This window comes from Bactrocera oleae, chromosome 2 (genome assembly GCF_042242935.1).
Source record: "Bactrocera oleae isolate idBacOlea1 chromosome 2, idBacOlea1, whole genome shotgun sequence".
NCBI lineage: Eukaryota > Metazoa > Arthropoda > Insecta > Diptera > Tephritidae > Bactrocera > Bactrocera oleae.
This window is the reverse complement of record NC_091536.1, coordinates 83,088,627-83,106,707: the sequence shown is the minus strand read 5'-3', so window position 1 is coordinate 83,106,707 and position 18,081 is coordinate 83,088,627. Positions and strand designations below refer to the sequence as shown.

Genomic DNA, 18,081 nt, shown 5'->3' with positions numbered 1-18,081 from the left:
ATTAAGAGCTCAGCTCCATGTGAGAAAAAAATCATATGGGAATGTTACCAAAAGTACAAAATATTGCGAAAGCAATGGAATTTTTGATTTTTTTTTTTGGGAAGAGTTAAAAATGTTTTACAATATTTTAGGAAACATAAGACAAATGAAAATCTGTCACTTAAAAACCGAGAAATACAACATTTAACGAAGATAGGCAAATAGTTTGGATGAGCAACGTGGATCTTTTTCTGGCATCAAGTAAATTTAGAGCCGAAATGAAGCATAAGCAAGATGTACGTGAACGTAACTAAGAAGAACAACAAACGAAGGCTATCGTTTGCGACAGAGCAACAGTAAAAGGACTCAAAACTCTGGCATCTAGTGGTTTGGAGTGATGAATACAAGTTTAATGTATTTAGGAATAATGATGGCAGAACCTATGTCAAGCGAACACCACTACAAGAATTAAACCCACGATTTAGGTCAGTCATGGTATGGCTGTGCTTCACCTCATTCGTTGTAGGCCCTCTAGTAAATGTGGAGGCAAAATGGCTGGCAGAGCCATTTCAGCAAAACATTTGAAAATCGAATTTACGCCGATGATTTACCACTAGCTTGGATTTTTCAGCAGGGTAACGACCCAAAGCACGGCACCAGAGTCTTAAAGGACACAAAAATCTTCATACAAAACCACAAACACATACAAACATACATACTTACAGTAAGTATGTAAGTACCAAGGTCACGTGGCAGCTGCATTGTTAGTCCAGCAAAGCCAAAACGCAAAACCGCATTATTTCTCAACTCTGCACGAACGAACGCACGAGCAAATGAGAATCGCCATTGAGTACTCAATTACTTCCGTTAACAGCAAAGCGTGCACAGCCGAATGTACATATGTCCTTTGCGAGGAAAAAGAACTTTTATTGTAATTGCACGATTAGCACGCAGCAAGCGGAGCAGCAAACGTACTCACGCCGAGGCAAAACTAACGAAAAATATATTTCCAACAGAGCATCAATGCATTCCGCTATACCCCAAACTCTTCTCTACAAGGTGTAAAACATGTGTCCTTAAATAATGCATGCGTGTATTAGTGTTGACCCGCACCCTTACAATCACGTTGGCGCCCCACACGCATTGTCAGTCAAAACCACTAACTGCCAGAGCTTTCACACAGCGTGATTCGGGGTTCGCAGCTTGACAGCAGCTTAATGCACCACAGCTCTTGTGGGTATGTTGGCATGATGTGTGCAGGCGGAGGACAGCACATTGCAAAGCGGTGCTGTGGAAAATAGGTCACCAAGAAACAAAGAATACCGCACAGAGCATCAACACGCTTATCGCATTTGATGAAAGAGTTGAATTATTTTTTTTGTTTTCGAGAAATCCTGACCGTTTGCTAAGATAATATAAGGACTGCGTGGTGAGGCGGTCATTTCTTTATTTTTACCGCTTGCTGTTGTGGGTTGGTGCTTAATGTAAACAAAAGTCACGTGCTAACTTTGTGCGCTGTGAGTGCAGGTGCATTATGCGCATGCGCGGATAAATGTCTGACAGAGAGTAAAGACCAAGTGAGAACTGTATGCCTGCGAAAGAGTTTGAGGACTCACTGGTAGCGCGCTCTAATTGGGAGAGAGAATTTAAGCCTACATTAGTAAACTTTAAATACGCTCTTTAGTTAGCCAAATTATAACGGTAATACAGTATTTATACTCTTATCCATCTGATGTAAACTCTCTTACAACCAGTTTACATATAATTAAGATATGTCGAATAACTCGAAACTCTCTCAATGCTCTTAAAGTACATCTCAAAATAGGTCTGCAGTTCCTCGTTGCTTGCCTTCAGCTGACAAGTACCGGATCCTCATCTCCACAAACTCATATTTTATAATCCCGTTAACGACTAGCTTTGAGGAATCGGCAGCACTCAAAAATGGTTGACATAACTGTATATCAAATATCATACCTAAATGGAATAACAATGACTATAATAAACACGTTCCAGCGACAATCGAATCTACGACCCTAGCGCAAATTTCTGGATGTTTTACTCGATTAAAATCCTAGTTATCCAGTTTGGACCCCGACATACCAAACACATGTCCTGCATGAATATAGTCCCCGCTTGACACTCACCACCTCTTTGTTTGCACCACCAAACCCTTTTCAAACGGAATAAACCAGTGACCACAAAAATGACAAACAAAGAAATTATTTAAAGTCGTACAAAAACAAATATGAATTGACCTTCAAATTTAATGCAAATTATTTTGACTCCAAATATGTCAAATATATATATTTTTTTATAATTCACGCAGAAATTGGCTAATGAGCCCGAGAAGTATACACTAAACAATATATAGAACTAAGAAAACCAGTATAAGTAAATAAAAAAGATATATATCTTTCTGTTTGTTGCTTCAATGTTCCATGTTCTGGCGATGCGCCATTTGTAGTTCAAAGCGACGATTTGAACGCACGCCTCTAATAAGTTGGCCGAATTTCTTTTCAGCCGTGACAGGAGTGGTGCGCGAGTTCGCAGAGCGCCCCTTGAACATATCCATGTGACGTTGACGTCGCGAAGCCATTTTCTCATCAACTGACATTGTTGGCGCGACTTTTGCGTTTGTGTTGGTGGCGCTTGGTTTTGGCACCGCGGCAGTTGTATTTGCCGATTTTGAATTTTTGGCAAGCGTTTCGAGTGCTGTTGATAGGTTGAAAACAGGTCGCTCGGCCTGTCGTGGCTGTGTCGGTTTCAGCGCATTCTTGGCCGGTGTCATTTGTTTATTTTTGTTGTTGACAACGGTTATGGTGTGCGGCTTAATGACACCCAAGCGTGGATTTGGTAGTTTTACTTCACGGTTTTCCTTATGGATTGTTTCAGTTGCAACCAAGGGCTTGCATACACCAATACGTGGTATAGGCAACTTAGAATCGTGATGTTCTTTGTGTGATGTGTCAAATGTTTTATTCATAGTTGTGTTATTAATTCCTGAGAATGTCGAGTTTACTGATGTGTGCAAGTTAATACGTTTCACTGCTTTAGATTTGTCCAGATTCGTAGCCGTGGTACTGGCTTGATGGGTTTTTACTGGCTTTTGTGCACTCGCTAATGAAAATAGCAGCCATTTTATATAAGTTTCCAATAATTAAAAAATGTTGGGCAACTTACCAACACGATCCTTTGATGCCGAATTCGTAAGTAGTTTAGCGCGTTCTGCCTTACGATTCACATGATCGACTAAACTTTCCATTTTTTCGAAATTTTTCTGATGAATAGCTGCGAAATTTGGTAATTTGGTACGCGTTGTTTTGGCCTTTTGTGGAGTCACACCCATTTTATTTGGAGTTTGTGCTAGAAATGTGTGAAATACGTTTGTATTTATCAAGCTACAGAAATTATGTAATTCTAAAAAAACAACTTACTTCGATATTTTGATTTATTTATCATTGCCTCATCAAAGGACAAAGAACGTTTACGGCGGTGGGTTATAACTGAAAGTTAGTAAAACATTGAATCATCCAGTTGGCGCTGCAATGTACATTATTACTTACAAGTTTCGGTAGTTGCCGTTTTTAAGCCAATATTTTTCTTTACACTCTGGATCATACGTACGTCAACATCTTCCAAAATTACAGTCTGATTAGCAGGGCTATAAAATGTAACATTCTTGCGCTTAATATCTGCTTCAGCGCCTCCAATGCACACTGAAAATGAACGTTTCCTTATGCTACGCAAAACAAGTTCTTTTGGTTCCATACTGGAAATTTCTATGGTAATAGGTGGTTCGTCGGCATTCCAATTTTCGTCGATGTCATTTTCTTTTATTGAAATATCAGTAATTTTCTTGTATGGTGTTGGCATACGCTTTGCAGTCTTCGAGTATCTTTTCGGTGTAGAACTATCATTTTGAGTAATTGTTACATTTAAGTTCTGGTCTATTCCCTCATCGGTGGTCAGAATAATGCGAGGTGTTTTACGTGGTGGCGACATAGAACTTTCATCATCAGAAAGTTGCAACGGCTGCATTTCTTCTTCTTCTTCATCTTCTGCTACATCTGTATTTATCATAATGCAATCGCTATCATCATTGATTGTAACAACTTGGATATCTGCGTTGGAACTTTTTTCAATTTTAGATATTTTGCAATCTTTTTCTCCAAGCAGGTGCAAATCTTCATTTAAAGCGCTTTCCTCTGTTAATGGATTAAGTCCCAAATCGGAAATATTCAAGTTTTTATTTTTCAAATAGGTGCCAAAAGTATCTTGACTTTTTTCTTCTCTAACTTCTATTGTACCCCCTTCTAATTTTTCTTGAAAAATACTTTCTTCCGCAACGATATCTTCTCTCCCGTTCACTTCATTATTGGTACTATTTTCATTAGCGTTATCTTCTATATTAATTGCGACTCCCTCATCATGTTCTTCCCGTTTTAGAATATCTTCATTTATATCTACAGTAATGACTTGCTCATTACATTCTTTCTCGTTTGTAACATCTTCAACTTCAGATTTTGTAATATGAATATTATTAATGTCTTTTTCTTCCTTATTTTTAATTGATCCTTTTTCAGTTTCATTTATTTTTTTAATGTATTTCTCTTCCTTATATGTAATAGCTTCTTTTTCAGTTTCTACCATATTAGCAATTTTTGTCAAATCGCTTTCTCCAACATTACTGAAAATTTCCTCCTGAATATCTGTCTCATTAATATTTTCGTCTTTTGATTGAATGACTTCATCATTTTGTAAATCTTCTTCTTTATTTGATTTCATACGATCTCCATTTTCGTTGGAATTTATCAACTTCGGTTTATTTTTATCTCCAATAGTTTTACGGCTCTTTCGACCTCGCTTGTGTGACACACGACCCACCTTTGCGGGTGTCCATCTTGGTTGCGGCTCTTCCGTATTATTTTCCTCCCCTTCCTTTTCGTTAATTTTCTCTTCCACCTTTAATGTCGATCTCAGTTGACGTTTACAAGTTACAATGTCTTCATATTCTTGGACGGGTTTAACGCTTTTGCGAGTACTACGTCTAGGAGTATGCGCCAAAGCATTAGTTTTTAATTCGCCGGGCGATACAATTTGTTCAATATGTTTGTTTGACTGTGGTGTTAACGTAGTTACATTTTCCTTCGCAATATCCATTTCTATATCGCTAACGTCGTCTTGGGACATTATCATCTCTATTTCTTCCTCCAAATCTTCAGGACGGTTGCGACGTGAGGATCTTCGGTATTGGGGATTGGATGTGCTTGCGGGTTTGGATTCCTGTAACGCTACAATTATCATTTAAATTAATTACGAAACTCATTATTATTCATCGCACTTACAGATACTCATTTTATTTAATATAGTTTAGAAAATACGTAAAAATACGCAAAAATTACAAATTTATTTAGAAGCTTCTTTTTAAGTTGAAATTGAATACAGTTGCGGCCGATTGTTTTCAAATGTGCTGAATTCATTTTCAATCAGAATTCAGCAGCCACCAATTAGAAATGCAGGGGGCTGCCAGCTCAACGCCAAAGATGAAATATTTCTAATACCATTGTAAATTATTCTATTACAATAGTTTGAACATTAAAGATTTTGGAAAACTATTTGCGATAGCTTTTGAAGTGCTCGCATTTCGGTTTTATGGTTAAGATGATACACGTTGATCGTTATATGTTGTTATTAGCTTAACATCTGATAGATCCTCCATTAGGGGACAACAAACGAAAAAGAATGTTCCAGCATATATTGTAAATTAAAAAATATACTGCTATGTTTCAAGACATAAAAAAGAAATATTACTATTTGTAACCAGTTTTCATTGACAACATTGCTTCTATTATAAATATTTAGTTTTTAATTTTGTAGATCGCAAATTTTATAATTTAAACAAAAAGAATTTTTTTTTTTTTTGAAAAAAAAGAAAATCGCATCTTTGTAGTATGTTTACTTTTTTGAATAATTGAAAATCTCCTCAAATAAAAAATATGGATTATAAGGTGTTGGCAACTTTGACGTAGGTCTCTGCTGAATTCATTTGTAATAGGATGCCATTTATTTTAGCTTGTACTGTATTGAACAAATATTTTAAGTGTGTGGTCTGGTAACCCTGCAAGTGGTTTAGAAAATAGAACGGCCCAAAAATTGCACTGGTGGTTTTTGGGCATAGAAATTTAATTTTCATTAATGGAATTACGTGCAAATAATGTGAGAAATATGAAGTCGTGTTCTTAATCGGTAATAAAAGGGAATTATTGAAGTTCGCAATGTTTAACATTAAGTGATAAATGTGTATTAGAATATGATTAATATAACATTGAGCATACTGAAAAGACCTTGAACATAAAGTAAACAAATCTCAGGATAGATAAGAGTATAGAGCTGTTTTCTAATTAACCACGTTAGATCATATCTAATATATATATAAATTTAAGAAAATGTACGAAATAAAAATTTTTTGTGCATATCTTTTGCAAAAAAAATTTAATTTCGTGCTAGTAACTACAGGTATCTGATAATTTGATCGATAAGCAACTTACGTGCGCGATTAGTCATGATTGCCTTGTAAATATTTCCATTTTTTTTAGCAAACTTTACAATATTTGTAATAGTCACCTACTTCGCGAAGTGTTGCAATGGGCAAAGATCAAGAGCTGTTGGAAGCATCACGCATCGGAAATATTGCTGTTGTAGGCAAAATACTTGAGCAGATATCGAAACGTAACAGCGGGCCATTTTCAAGGTTTATTAAAATAAACAAACTTTGTTGCGTGTGTGTTCTTATTATAAACTCATATTTTATTTAATTAGTTTTCGGCGAAGCCCATGCATCAATAGCCAAGATGTTAATGGCTACACGCCGCTTCATCATGCTTGCTTAAATGGTCACGGCAATATTGTGCGCCTTCTACTGATGCATAGTGCTGCACCTGATATGCCGGATATACGTGGTTCAACACCGTTGTATTTAGCTGCTTGGGCAGGTCATGACGAGATAGTAAAACAGCTCTTGCTTCACACACCAAAAGCAGCAAACCCAAATGCACAGGTTAGTAGAGAATATCTAATTTTAATAAGAATATAGAAATAATACAAGATTACAAAACTTACTAACCTTTCCAGACTATCGACAATGAAACACCATTGCACTGTGCCGCACAACATGGACATAACACAGTTCTAGCCATTTTACTTGCCTATGGTGCTGATCCAACTGTTCGCAACAATAGTTTTCAGACTGCATTAGATCTTGCCGCACAATTCGGCAGATTGCAAGCTGTACAAACATTAATACGCACACATCCCGAATTGTTAGCCCCATATCGTTCATCTGGTAGCAGAACTCCTACAACTTCAACTATTGAATCTACACCGTACACGATTTCACCATCGACACATTTATTTACTCATACTTGCTTGCATTTAGCTAGTCGTAACGGACATAAAAAAGTTGTGGAAGCACTCTTAGCCGCTGGTGTCGATGTCAACATTATGACTAACTCGGGAACTGCTCTGCATGAGGCTGCACTTTGCGGTAAAAAAGCTGTGGTCAATGTACTACTACAAGCTGGTGTTAATCCAGATGCTACCGATGGCTCAGGACATACAGCACTAGATTTGCTCAAGGACTATCCACCACATGTCACTTACGAAATTGTATGCGCAATAAAAGGTAATTTTTATTTTAAACAAATCTTACTTTTTCTTTTGAAAAAAACAAAATTGCTAATTATTTTTGTTTAGATTTTTACAAAGACGCCTCGAATGGTACACACTTTAAACCAATAAACGAGCTCAGTGACGGCGACGATCATGAAGTGATCAGTGACAGTTCCATCTCGCCAGTGCCAAATATAGCCTTCGAACGAGGGCAAAACGATGCAAAAGTCAGTGATATTGCACACAAGGAATTTTTGATGCCAAAGACGTAAGACTGGGAAAGAATGAATGACTCATTTATGTATTGTAATTCACATTCAGAATGCTCCATTTGATGCACCCATTGTCCACGATCATTAACATAAACGTGATACAGACTTGTCATTAAACAGATACTCGTATCCCATCGCTTAAGATGCAACCCAGCACTAGAATCAATATTGTAGAATGATATTAACTATTGTGATTAGCGAAGCTTTATACTGTTTTTATTATTATGATTTACGTACCTACTTATAACTACCCTATCATGCATATAAATGGCAAGCATTTATTTAAAACTAACCAAAGTATTGTATGTGTCTAGCATTGTAAAAATATATTATGCATTACTGTTTACCGAAAATCATCTGCAATTATGCGACTTTTAAATGTACATACATATTTATATACATATATATATATATATATATATATATTGCATCAACCCATTTGTGTCTCTGTGCTTGGTGATTCACAAACTTCATCCAATCTAATCCACATGTTGCGTTAAAAACAAATACCACAAACAAATTGGCTGTCTAACAGAAATTTTAGTCATTCTTAAGTGCCTGTCGCAAACTTGTAGTACAAATCGTTTCAAGAATCATTACAAATCTTGCTCTACAAAATTGTTAATTATTTACTTCATTACTGTTGTAGCAATGAAATTGTATAAGACATTTCATCGTCTTTTCTCATCTTGCTAATAATTTCTAAACTTTGCGGATAATTTGGATGTGTAATATACACATTTAATGTATGTTTATATACTCACGTTACAAGACGATGCTCGGCTTAAAGCTTCTCCCAAATGTGGTAAGCTCGCCACACTTAAATAGTAGCTTTATTTATCTCATATACATTTATCCACGAATGAATGTATGTAATGCAAAAAACAAAAATCCACACTTTACAAGATGTTATATAATATTCTTTTATAGTTTAAAACCAAATAGACTTTCTGTTTCGATGAGTTCTTTAGAACATACCAACAAGCCTCAATCAAATTATTTAACAATGAAACCGATCCTTTGGCAAAACTCGAATACAGGTATCGCGTCTCCATTTTGTCAAAATGGCCGCAATATTATGCCTCTATTTTCACCAGTAGATAAACAGCGTATTCTGTGGAGTGTTTTTAATAATCAACACCGCACACGTAGTCCGAGTGGCCCGAGTAGGTATGGTGATCGTGCACAAATGCCGCACAAAACATACGAACATGTTGCTTTCACCAGAACCGGTTCGGTGCATGATCTCAATGGATATACTGCGAAAAGTATGTCCACTTTTATTTTAATTGCAAATATTTTTTGGCACTTATTTTAAAAATATTCATGTTAGACGCTATTAATGCCAACACGCGTAATCGTTGCGTGGATGAGTATGTTGAGATGACTGACCAAAATTGCTTTACACGCTCCTCACCAAATGTTACAACGACAGCTCATTTACCACAATTGCATTCTTCAAGCACGAACGTGATTACACGGCAGCGTTGTGTCGATGAGCGTGTAAAACTGACTAACTTAAACAATTTTACATGCTCCGCGCATAACGCTACACTACCGAAAAAACCCATACCAAGCCCACGTTCCATAAAAACCAATGACTATGCTAATATTAATCACATTTTAACAACATCAAATATTAATCGCACGAATGCGGCGGAATCGTTATCACCAACCATGCCGCAAAAGTAAGTAAAAAAAACATCACTTATCACGATGTTTTATTATTGTACACGAGTTACACTGCATGCTCACATAATGAAGTGTATATTACAGACCACAGGACCAAAGCTCACCACCGCAGTCAAGCAAAGTATCGCCCGCGAAAGATGCGAACAATAATTGCCATAATATTAACGAGAAGAAACACTCGCCCACACCCGATTTTCCACCACCGACGGTTTCTCAGGCGGAACATACAATACTCAAATTTATGAGACCTAGCAGTGTACATAGCAAGCGCCAATCATTGGGCCTAAAACAGCAACCACACACAGATTTGGAATCCTTCATTGTGGATGCAATAAATCAATTTGAGTTGCCTGATTCTCCACTGAGTTCTCGTGTTTCGGATTGTGTGGAGGAGTTTGTGGGTGACGCACCTTTTGCTGGTAAGTTTCATATATTTTTGTGAAATATCCTACTAACTATAAAATTACACATTATTTAATTTCTTCGCAAAATAGGTCTTTTTAAAGGTTCTACTTTGAATTTGGCGATGGATGCTAAAGAGGATGGCTTTTCCGTTCACCGCGCATCTAGTGGCCTACGCTCACCGAGTTTGGTGCGCTCAATAAAAGCTCTACCACCCAAAAGAAATATTCCTCAGTCGCAAAAAACTGTTGATAATGAAAATTTTAATGCTGCACAAGTGTGGGCTGAGATTGATACGATACTGGAAAGCATTGGCAATGAGGTCAATGAACAGTCGGAAAAAATATGCGAACTTAATAAAACCAGCACCATGAACAAGGAGTCATTGCAAATACGTAGGCCAGCTGCTTTGTGTTTAGGTAATAACGACGATTGTGCAAACAATTGGTGTCATTCGCCAAACACTCTTATTTTCGGCCAAATACTCTACACAGTATATGTATGTCGCTTGATATTTAACTGTACAAGCATATTTAAACAAAATTTGACTTATTTTTATAGTATCTAGGGTCCACAGTTATTCGTGAATTGCACGGTACTACTTCCACACGAAAATCCATATTAAAGTTTAAGCGAAACGCCACTCCACTGCCAGTGGTCAAAGAACGAGAATCGAACTTAGTGAAGGATTGCAATAATTTAACCAAAATGCTCAAAGAGTCTAATCAGGATACGCGCCTAAAAGTTGGTCTTGCAGTGTCTTGTGGTGGTGTAAAGTTTTTAAATATCGACAATAGTGTAAGTTTACGAATATTTCATATGTACATTTTGCAAAACTAACTAATTGCGAATAAATAAAGTCCACCATATGCTCTCACGATATCGAAAACATCAACTGTGTGTGTCAGGATGCCGAGGACTTGCGCTATTTTGCTTATATTACTAAAGAAGAAGATATGCATTACTGTCATGTTTTTATGGTGGATAATTTGGTACGTTTCTCGTTCATAATTAAATACATACTCGTATTTATAATGCATTATTATTATTTGTAATTTCAGGAGTTATCCCACGAAATAATTTTGACGTTGGGTGAGGCGTTTGAAGTTGCATATCAGTTGGCTCTAAGCAAAGACGATGTCGCGCCGGTTTCAAATAATACGAGGTCTATCGAAAATATAGCCGAGGTTTAGTTTGACTAATAACTAACTACTAACTTTAATTTTTAATTCAATTTAATTTTTATTCAACCACTAGTCGTTGGTAGTTGGTTTTTAAATTTCAAAACTGTATTAATGAAGGTATTTAAAACCTACGAGGTTTTGTTTATCGCATTTTCTACGATTCTTGCAAAATCGTAACGTTGCTTTACGAGTTTTGTAAATTTTGAATGTTTTAATACAAACTTGTTATTTATGAAACGATTTGCATTTTATTTAATATGTATATAAAATATTGAAAGCTCTTTCCGAACGGTTTGTTAATGGCCGGATATACATACCGTGCATCCTGTGTATAATTTAAGTAAATGTTGAACTTGACATAAATAAAGCTCATTTTTTATCGGCGATTAGTGATGTGCAAAATATTATGTATTATTATATAGTAGTTTTTTAAAAGTGACTTGATTTTAATATCAACATATATTAATAATAATTTGTATAAAATTGTTAAAGGCCGCGAATCATTAAATAAAATGTTATACTATTTCTCTAAAATATATATTTTAGTTTACTATGGCAACATTGACATACTTGAAGACATTGCATCCCTGCCAATATTTGACATACGGCATTTGCCGTCAGGTGTGAAAAATATATTTTCACATTATTGAAAGAATAACAATTATTTTATTTTGCGAATATTGTTACAAAAAAAGTCTGATATTATCAGAAACGCCAAAATGGAAAAACCGAGGGCAAAAGTGACGAGTGAAGATATTGCTGACGGAGAAGGTAAGAGATTGTGCTTTTGCATAAGTTGGAATTCTCCCATGTGCAGGGTGAGGCCTACAGGCTATTAGACATGTCTTTTATTTACAAAAAAATGTTCGGGTTTCTTATGAACAAAGACCTAATATTTCATACAGTTTAAAAGTTTGCAGTGTTCTCAGTTATTTTTATTAAAAAGCTGTTATAAGCAACAACGTAAAAACAAATATTTTTAAGAAAATCATAATTCTTGATAAGGTATGAGATTTGTAGTTTTCTAGTTAATACAACAAAATTCATTGTATTGCATTTGCAGTTGGTGGCATCAAAAATGATGGTTATACAACAGGATCTGCTGACGGTGAACCGAAATGCAAAGTAGTAAAGCTTAGCTCAGAAGCAAACATCATAGCTGACTTAACACTTAATCACTCATACACAACACCAACATTTACAGAGCAACTAAAAGCCGAATGGAGCTCCCAAGAGAAACAAGACTTTCACGATTTGCCAACGGATGTAAAAGTTTTTAGAGATCCCTTTCAAGTTTGCCTGCTACCAGATCTACTACAAAATAAAATTACATGTCGACAACTTGTGGATGAAATGGTCCAAAAAGTTCAATGGTCTCGCAAACAAATGGATCTGTACGAATTTTATCAAAGTACAGACTTGTCCAATATGGCTAGTTGTAAATTATTAACAAGTTTCCTGCAAATTCTACGACGAACCGTGCGACCATGGCTGGAGGCCTTGACAGGATTAAAATTAGATTATGTGTCTGCCTCTTGCTCTATGTACACCTGCGGGGATTACTTATTGGTGCACGATGACTTACTAAAAGACCGACAAATAGCTTTTATATACTATCTGTCACCTTGGGAAAATGCGGAACAGTGGCGCGAAGATCAAGGAGGTTGTTTAGAGCTTTTCAACAGTGATGATCGTTGCTTTCCATTATTCCCCGTAAAAAGAAAAATATCACCTAAAAATAATCAATTTGCCTTTTTTAAAGTCGGCTCACGCTCATTTCATCAAGTTGGCGAAGTGACATCATTTGACTATCCACGGCTGACTATTAACGGTTGGTTTCATGGTGCGTCTAATGACGACTTGATCTCTGACATAATGCGACCATTTGGAAAACAAGAGTTCACATCACCAGTAAATAAACTTCCGATAAATATAAATGAACTGTTAAACGAGGTGTACTTAAAAGCCCAAACTAAAAAAAGCATACAAAAACGCATCGAAGACAATTCAGAGATTTGTTTATATGAATTTCTGAGACGTGAAATATTCGAACAAGCTTTAGATCAGTTGTTGCACGACGACACCTTAAAATGGCGTCTGGAAGGACCAGCGAATGCGCATAATTATGAAGTGCTCGATCTTGATACGGCCAGTAAATCTATATCTCGTTTGATTTCACTTTTTTCAAGTACCGAAATCTTTACCTTACTACGCGACTACACCGATCTAGACTTGGCGGGACCGAATGCTATTAATCCAACATATAATCTGCAGATACAACGTTGGTCACACGGCAACTACACTGTTCTCGGTGACGGAGCCATATGTGATGAGAACACACTGGACCTAATTTATTACCTTAACGCCAGTGAAGGCGCTGCTATTGTTACCTATCTCTCGCCCGAAGCGGATGAACCGCTGCAAAAGCATAGAAATGAAGATTCTGACTTCGACGAGGAAGAGGATGATTCTGTACTTTTAACAATTACGCCAGTCGATAATGCGCTTAATATTGTCTATCGTTGTGAAGGCACAACAAAATTTACCAAATACGTGTCGCGCAATACGCCACTGGAACGAGGGCCAGTGCACGTGATTTCTTGCAGTTATAAAGAATAGTTCGTGTTGATCTATGATTCCTTTAGCAGCGCGACGCACAAATATCTTTAATCTTATGTGTTATCAATATGATAACAGTAATTATATTTTAGTTAACTACAAAGGCTTGTGTGTTAAGTCACATTCAAAGAAGGGCAACCGAATAACGGTAAACGGAAATTATTATGAAGTATGCACGAGTTCGTAATGCAAGTAAAACAGAATTTATACCTCCTAATTATTATTTTGTTAAAATATAATTATTTAATACAGAAATAAAAAAATAAATATGTATTAGTTGTTCCAAATGACCAAGTGGTTTGTTTACAGTAAATGCTTTTATAGGTTTATTAATTTGTTGTAGCATACATTTTTGTATATTGTAAATGGAGTACGCATACTACTTGCTATTTATTTGGGCAAGAAAAGTCAATTAAGTAGCTTTAAAATACAACTATAATAGTGCGTTTACAACAAGTGCAGTGCTTGATTGAATAACAGTCGTTGACCTTGGAGTTAGTTATACTCGAACTTAGTCAAAACAGTTATTTGATTGAAGAATTGATTCTAAATGTTCGGTATGATACGAATACGCTACGACATCTTTTATTATTTGGATCGCCAAACCATTAAAGAGTCAAACATGAGTAAGAGAACAATTTATCTCACGATAGACGAACTCGCACTCGTACTTTTAACCGCCCAAGGACTTTCAACTCGGCAGCGATATTCTAAATTATTTGTGGATTTATGTTTCCGACTATGCAGCACACTTGAAAAAAATATCCGATGGCGCTTAATAGACCTCAGTTGTAGACTTACACTTGGAATATGTACATATATGTATGTTTGTTAATTGTGTTTCTGTAGCACCAGAAAAAAAACCCGCGTCTAGCGTTCCTCGGCCTTAATGCTTAAGAGGTAGAGAAGGTGCAATAATCTAGAGAGGCAAAAACAAAAAATATATTTTTCTTAAAATGGTCAAGATTTTATCGATATATAAATTATAACATTACCTCACTACTACTATAACAAACTAATTTGTTGATTACTTTTTTTTAACCTTCATCTATTTTTTCGCAGATAAATACCGTCTATTTGCCTCCATGGCTTTCATGATTGTAGTCATTATTGTTGGTGTGCCTATGTGGTGGAAGACAACAGAAGTGTACAGGTAAATTCAAATAGAACATACCTATATAGTAGTATAGTATAATATATCAAAAATATACTTTCCTTCAATCGTTTATAGAGTGAGCTTGCCGTCAGCGGATATCATGAGTTTGAGCGATAAACCAATAGAAATTGCTACAAAGATTACCATATTAACGTTTGACAAGTCACGTGGTGAACTACTAGTCAACGAGTTGACAGAAGCATATGCCAATAACGGTTTGTGTATAATCCAATTATATTTTCAGTGTTATTTCAATATATTTTCTTTATAAATTACAGATCTATGGCGCCCACAATTTGTGCAAATTGCGCCATTTGAGAAAGCGCTGCAGACCAAAACCCCAGCCAGCCTTGAAAATCTATTGCTAAAAGCGGAAGAAATAAGCGCGGGAGATTTCATTTTCATTGAATGGCCAAAATTGCAAGAAGAAGTTTTGCTCACATCTGAGCGTTCCGCACTGATGCGTAGCGATACTTGTAAGTTTTCTCTACAAATTTTATTCTTTTAGATTATTTAAACTTTGCTTCTCATAATATCAGCTTCCACACGCATAAAGCAGGTCATAAATTTACTTATTCTGCAAACTCATCGTATGCAACAAATACTGAATGAAAATCACCGAGAAGCGGTCAAGAGTGAAGCGCCACAGACGGAATATGATGTGGTGGTTTCGATATTGAATCCACGTCCGGATATCATGAATGCTAAATGGAATGTGCGCATGGCTGTAGAGAGTATGTCTCTCAATTTAATTTCTAATTTATTTACTAATTTATAAATAATTTGCCTTTTACTAAAATTGTAGCTTACATTGCACCATTTCTGAAGGAAGTGTCGCAAATATCCAATTACACGCTCACCACACAATGGAAATATCAGCTGCCTTTTGAAGCTGATTTGAAACAGGTGCGCGATAGCACAAAACTTGGGCGCCATTACGCTTTGGGCGAAGCTGATCTGCCACACATAATTACGTCGATTGAAAAGAATCTCGGCGTTGGTATAACAGCCAAACCGGCAATCAATTTAGTGGTTTACATAACACCATGTGACATTGCGCCCGTACACATTTATAATCGTCAAAATAAGCAAGCCACGCGCCAAAAGGTGGACTCATTCATTTCGCCCAAATGGGGTGGCATCATCATTGCCAATCCGCCCGTTGAGGCATGTCTGAACTATAACACTGCCCAACAGCCGGTCGAATTTTACGTAAACACCAATGATGTCATGCAAATCATGTTGTATCAACTTCAAAAGCTACTGGACATTAATGTGGAGGTAAGCAACTAATTATTAACACATATTTACTTATATATGTTTATGCAACTGATTTTTCAGTTCAACATAGATGGCGTGAAAACGGTGGCATTAGAGCAGATAGCGCCTCGTCGTTGGGAATATGAAGCTTATATACGCCGCAGTGTAGTGATGCACATCGCTACCGCAAGCAACACGCTGCAGAGCCTCATCAAGCTGCTGGGTAAGTGTACGCAACTCGTCAAGTAACAGAATTTTAAAAACCGTTACTCTATCTTTACAGACAACATTAGTTATATTGTTATCAACGATGACGTCGGCGATTCCATTAATGCCGCGTATAAAAAGTTGGTTTTAGCTAAGCAGGCGCTTGCTGCGGGTAATCTGTTGGCTGCTTCCGACTATGCAAGAACTGCCTTTGTCGCCTCGGAACATGCGTTCTTCGATGCAAGTCTGTTGGCGCAATTATACTTTCCCGACGAACAAAAATACGCCATATACATTCCACTGTTTCTGCCCATTATGGTGCCGGTGATCACCTCGTTCACTATGATTCGTAAACTACTGACGAAATTACGCAATGCTAAAAAGCAGAAAATCGCTTAATGTGCAACTAACTGTAATTAATGAATACGTCTGTATGTATTGTTTTTGTATGTCATTTAGCTATAAATTTATGGTAGTATTATTAATTTATCGATTGTAACGATTTTCTAATAACATTGAGTAAAAACTATTTCGTATAAAAAACGTGTTCCGCGAAATTTATTCGCAGTTAGTGGCGCTTGCACACCTAAAAGTGTCTTGAAACTAAAGCTCTTAAGCTGCTCAAACTCTGATAGGTTTTTAGTAAAACTAATTTAGGTTGGAGTGCTTTTTAAAGTACAGTGCGAACACAACAAGATACCGAATATTGCTAATGGAGTCTTGGTTAATCCACAAAATTTACGTCCAGATTTCCAAAAATCGATGTCCATCTAAATAGTTTTGCCTCAACCCAACAAATATTGAAAAATCAACACTCGGAGCCTTGCTTTTGTTATAACGGTTAACTTACATTGTGTTGGAAGAGCAAAGTACTGCAAAGTTTCACATGAGTATTTTTGTGTGAATTTATTTAGGAAGAAGTTACACTGATGTCATGCCTGGATTGTAATTGTATCAGATTTTTATGATCCTGTGCGCATGAAACTATTATTAATAAAGTAAGGAAGCGCTAAGTCCGAGTGTAACCGAACATTTTATACACTTGCAACTTGCAAGGATCAAAGCAGGGGAAATACCCTTGGTGTAGCAAAAGAAACATTAACTTAAGCTGCATCATAGCTTTAATACCCTTCACAGAGGCATTTCTTACAGCAAAAAAGGATATAAAAAGCTCTATCGTGACATTTCTCGATCAGTTTGTATGGCAGCTATATGCTATAGTGGTTCGTTTCGAACAATGTATTCGTAGGTTGTAGTGTTGTCTTGAACAATAATCCATGCCAAATTTCGTGAAGATATACAAGGACTTGATTTTGACCGATCACTTTGTATGACAGCTATTTCTTATAGTGGTCCGTAATAAAAAATATTGAAACATCAACCACTTTGTTTACATTAGGAGGTCAATGACTCTACCCTTTTGTTGACATTTAAGTTAAGTCAAAAACCATTGTTTACATTTATCTTTGCTTACATAATACATTATAATATATGCTAAATTTCGAGATGATATCTCGTCAAATACAAAGGAATTGATGTGGGTCGTTAAGTTTGCATGACAGCTATACTCTATAGTTGTCCGATATCGGCGGTTCCAATAAAGGAGGAGCTTTTTGAGTAAAAAGGGACGTGTGCAAAAATT

General features: G+C 36.4%; 3 protein-coding genes across 8 annotated transcripts; 2 read left to right on the top strand and 1 right to left on the bottom strand.

The window, feature by feature from the left end:
• Positions 1-2,241: 2,241 nt before the first annotated feature.
• Positions 2,242-5,474, bottom strand: Mink (Mitotic spindle and nuclear protein). 2 transcript variants are annotated; one of them, XM_014244226.3, is made up of 5 exons: positions 5,382-5,474; positions 3,543-5,262; positions 3,414-3,482; positions 3,160-3,342; positions 2,242-3,096 (listed from the first exon to the last, which is right to left on the bottom strand). In XM_014244226.3, exons 1-5 carry the CDS (start codon positions 5,457-5,459, stop codon positions 2,408-2,410), a joined length of 2,739 nt encoding a protein of 912 aa, XP_014099701.3. In that variant the 5' UTR covers positions 5,460-5,474; the 3' UTR covers positions 2,242-2,407. The 2 variants fall into 2 exon arrangements, with proteins under 2 accessions (XP_014099701.3, XP_014099702.3); XM_014244227.3 differs by having other exon boundaries at positions 3,543-5,270; positions 5,325-5,463.
• A 600-nt stretch (positions 5,475-6,074) lies between these two features.
• LOC106624480 (ankyrin repeat and SAM domain-containing protein 1A) lies at positions 6,075-11,434 on the top strand. 4 transcript variants are annotated; one of them, XM_036361449.2, is made up of 13 exons: positions 6,075-6,225; positions 6,576-6,730; positions 6,799-7,036; positions 7,111-7,660; positions 7,732-7,915; positions 8,850-8,959; positions 9,020-9,187; positions 9,253-9,607; positions 9,696-10,030; positions 10,106-10,512; positions 10,575-10,811; positions 10,874-11,005; positions 11,075-11,434. In XM_036361449.2, exons 2-13 carry the CDS (start codon positions 6,624-6,626, stop codon positions 11,204-11,206), a joined length of 2,955 nt encoding a protein of 984 aa, XP_036217342.2. In that variant the 5' UTR covers positions 6,075-6,225; positions 6,576-6,623; the 3' UTR covers positions 11,207-11,434. The 4 variants fall into 4 exon arrangements, with proteins under 4 accessions (XP_036217342.2, XP_036217341.2, XP_014099698.3 ...); XM_036361448.2 differs by having other exon boundaries at positions 9,017-9,187; XM_014244223.3 differs by having other exon boundaries at positions 8,850-9,187.
• Positions 11,435-11,781: 347 nt separating this feature from the next.
• On the top strand, positions 11,782-16,982 carry sud1 (Prolyl 3-hydroxylase sud1). Of its 2 annotated transcripts, XM_014244228.3 has the most exons (8): positions 11,787-11,968; positions 14,879-14,969; positions 15,048-15,187; positions 15,251-15,448; positions 15,512-15,706; positions 15,778-16,253; positions 16,314-16,455; positions 16,516-16,982. In XM_014244228.3, the coding sequence occupies exons 1-8, from the start codon at positions 11,917-11,919 to the stop codon at positions 16,836-16,838; spliced, it is 1,617 nt and encodes a 538-aa protein (XP_014099703.2). In that variant the 5' UTR covers positions 11,787-11,916; the 3' UTR covers positions 16,839-16,982. The 2 variants fall into 2 exon arrangements, with proteins under 2 accessions (XP_036217347.2, XP_014099703.2); XM_036361454.2 differs by lacking the exons at positions 14,879-14,969; positions 15,048-15,187; positions 15,251-15,448; ... (2 more) ...; positions 16,314-16,455; positions 16,516-16,982 and adding an exon at positions 12,261-14,106 and having other exon boundaries at positions 11,782-11,968.
• Positions 16,983-18,081: the final 1,099 nt, after the last annotated feature.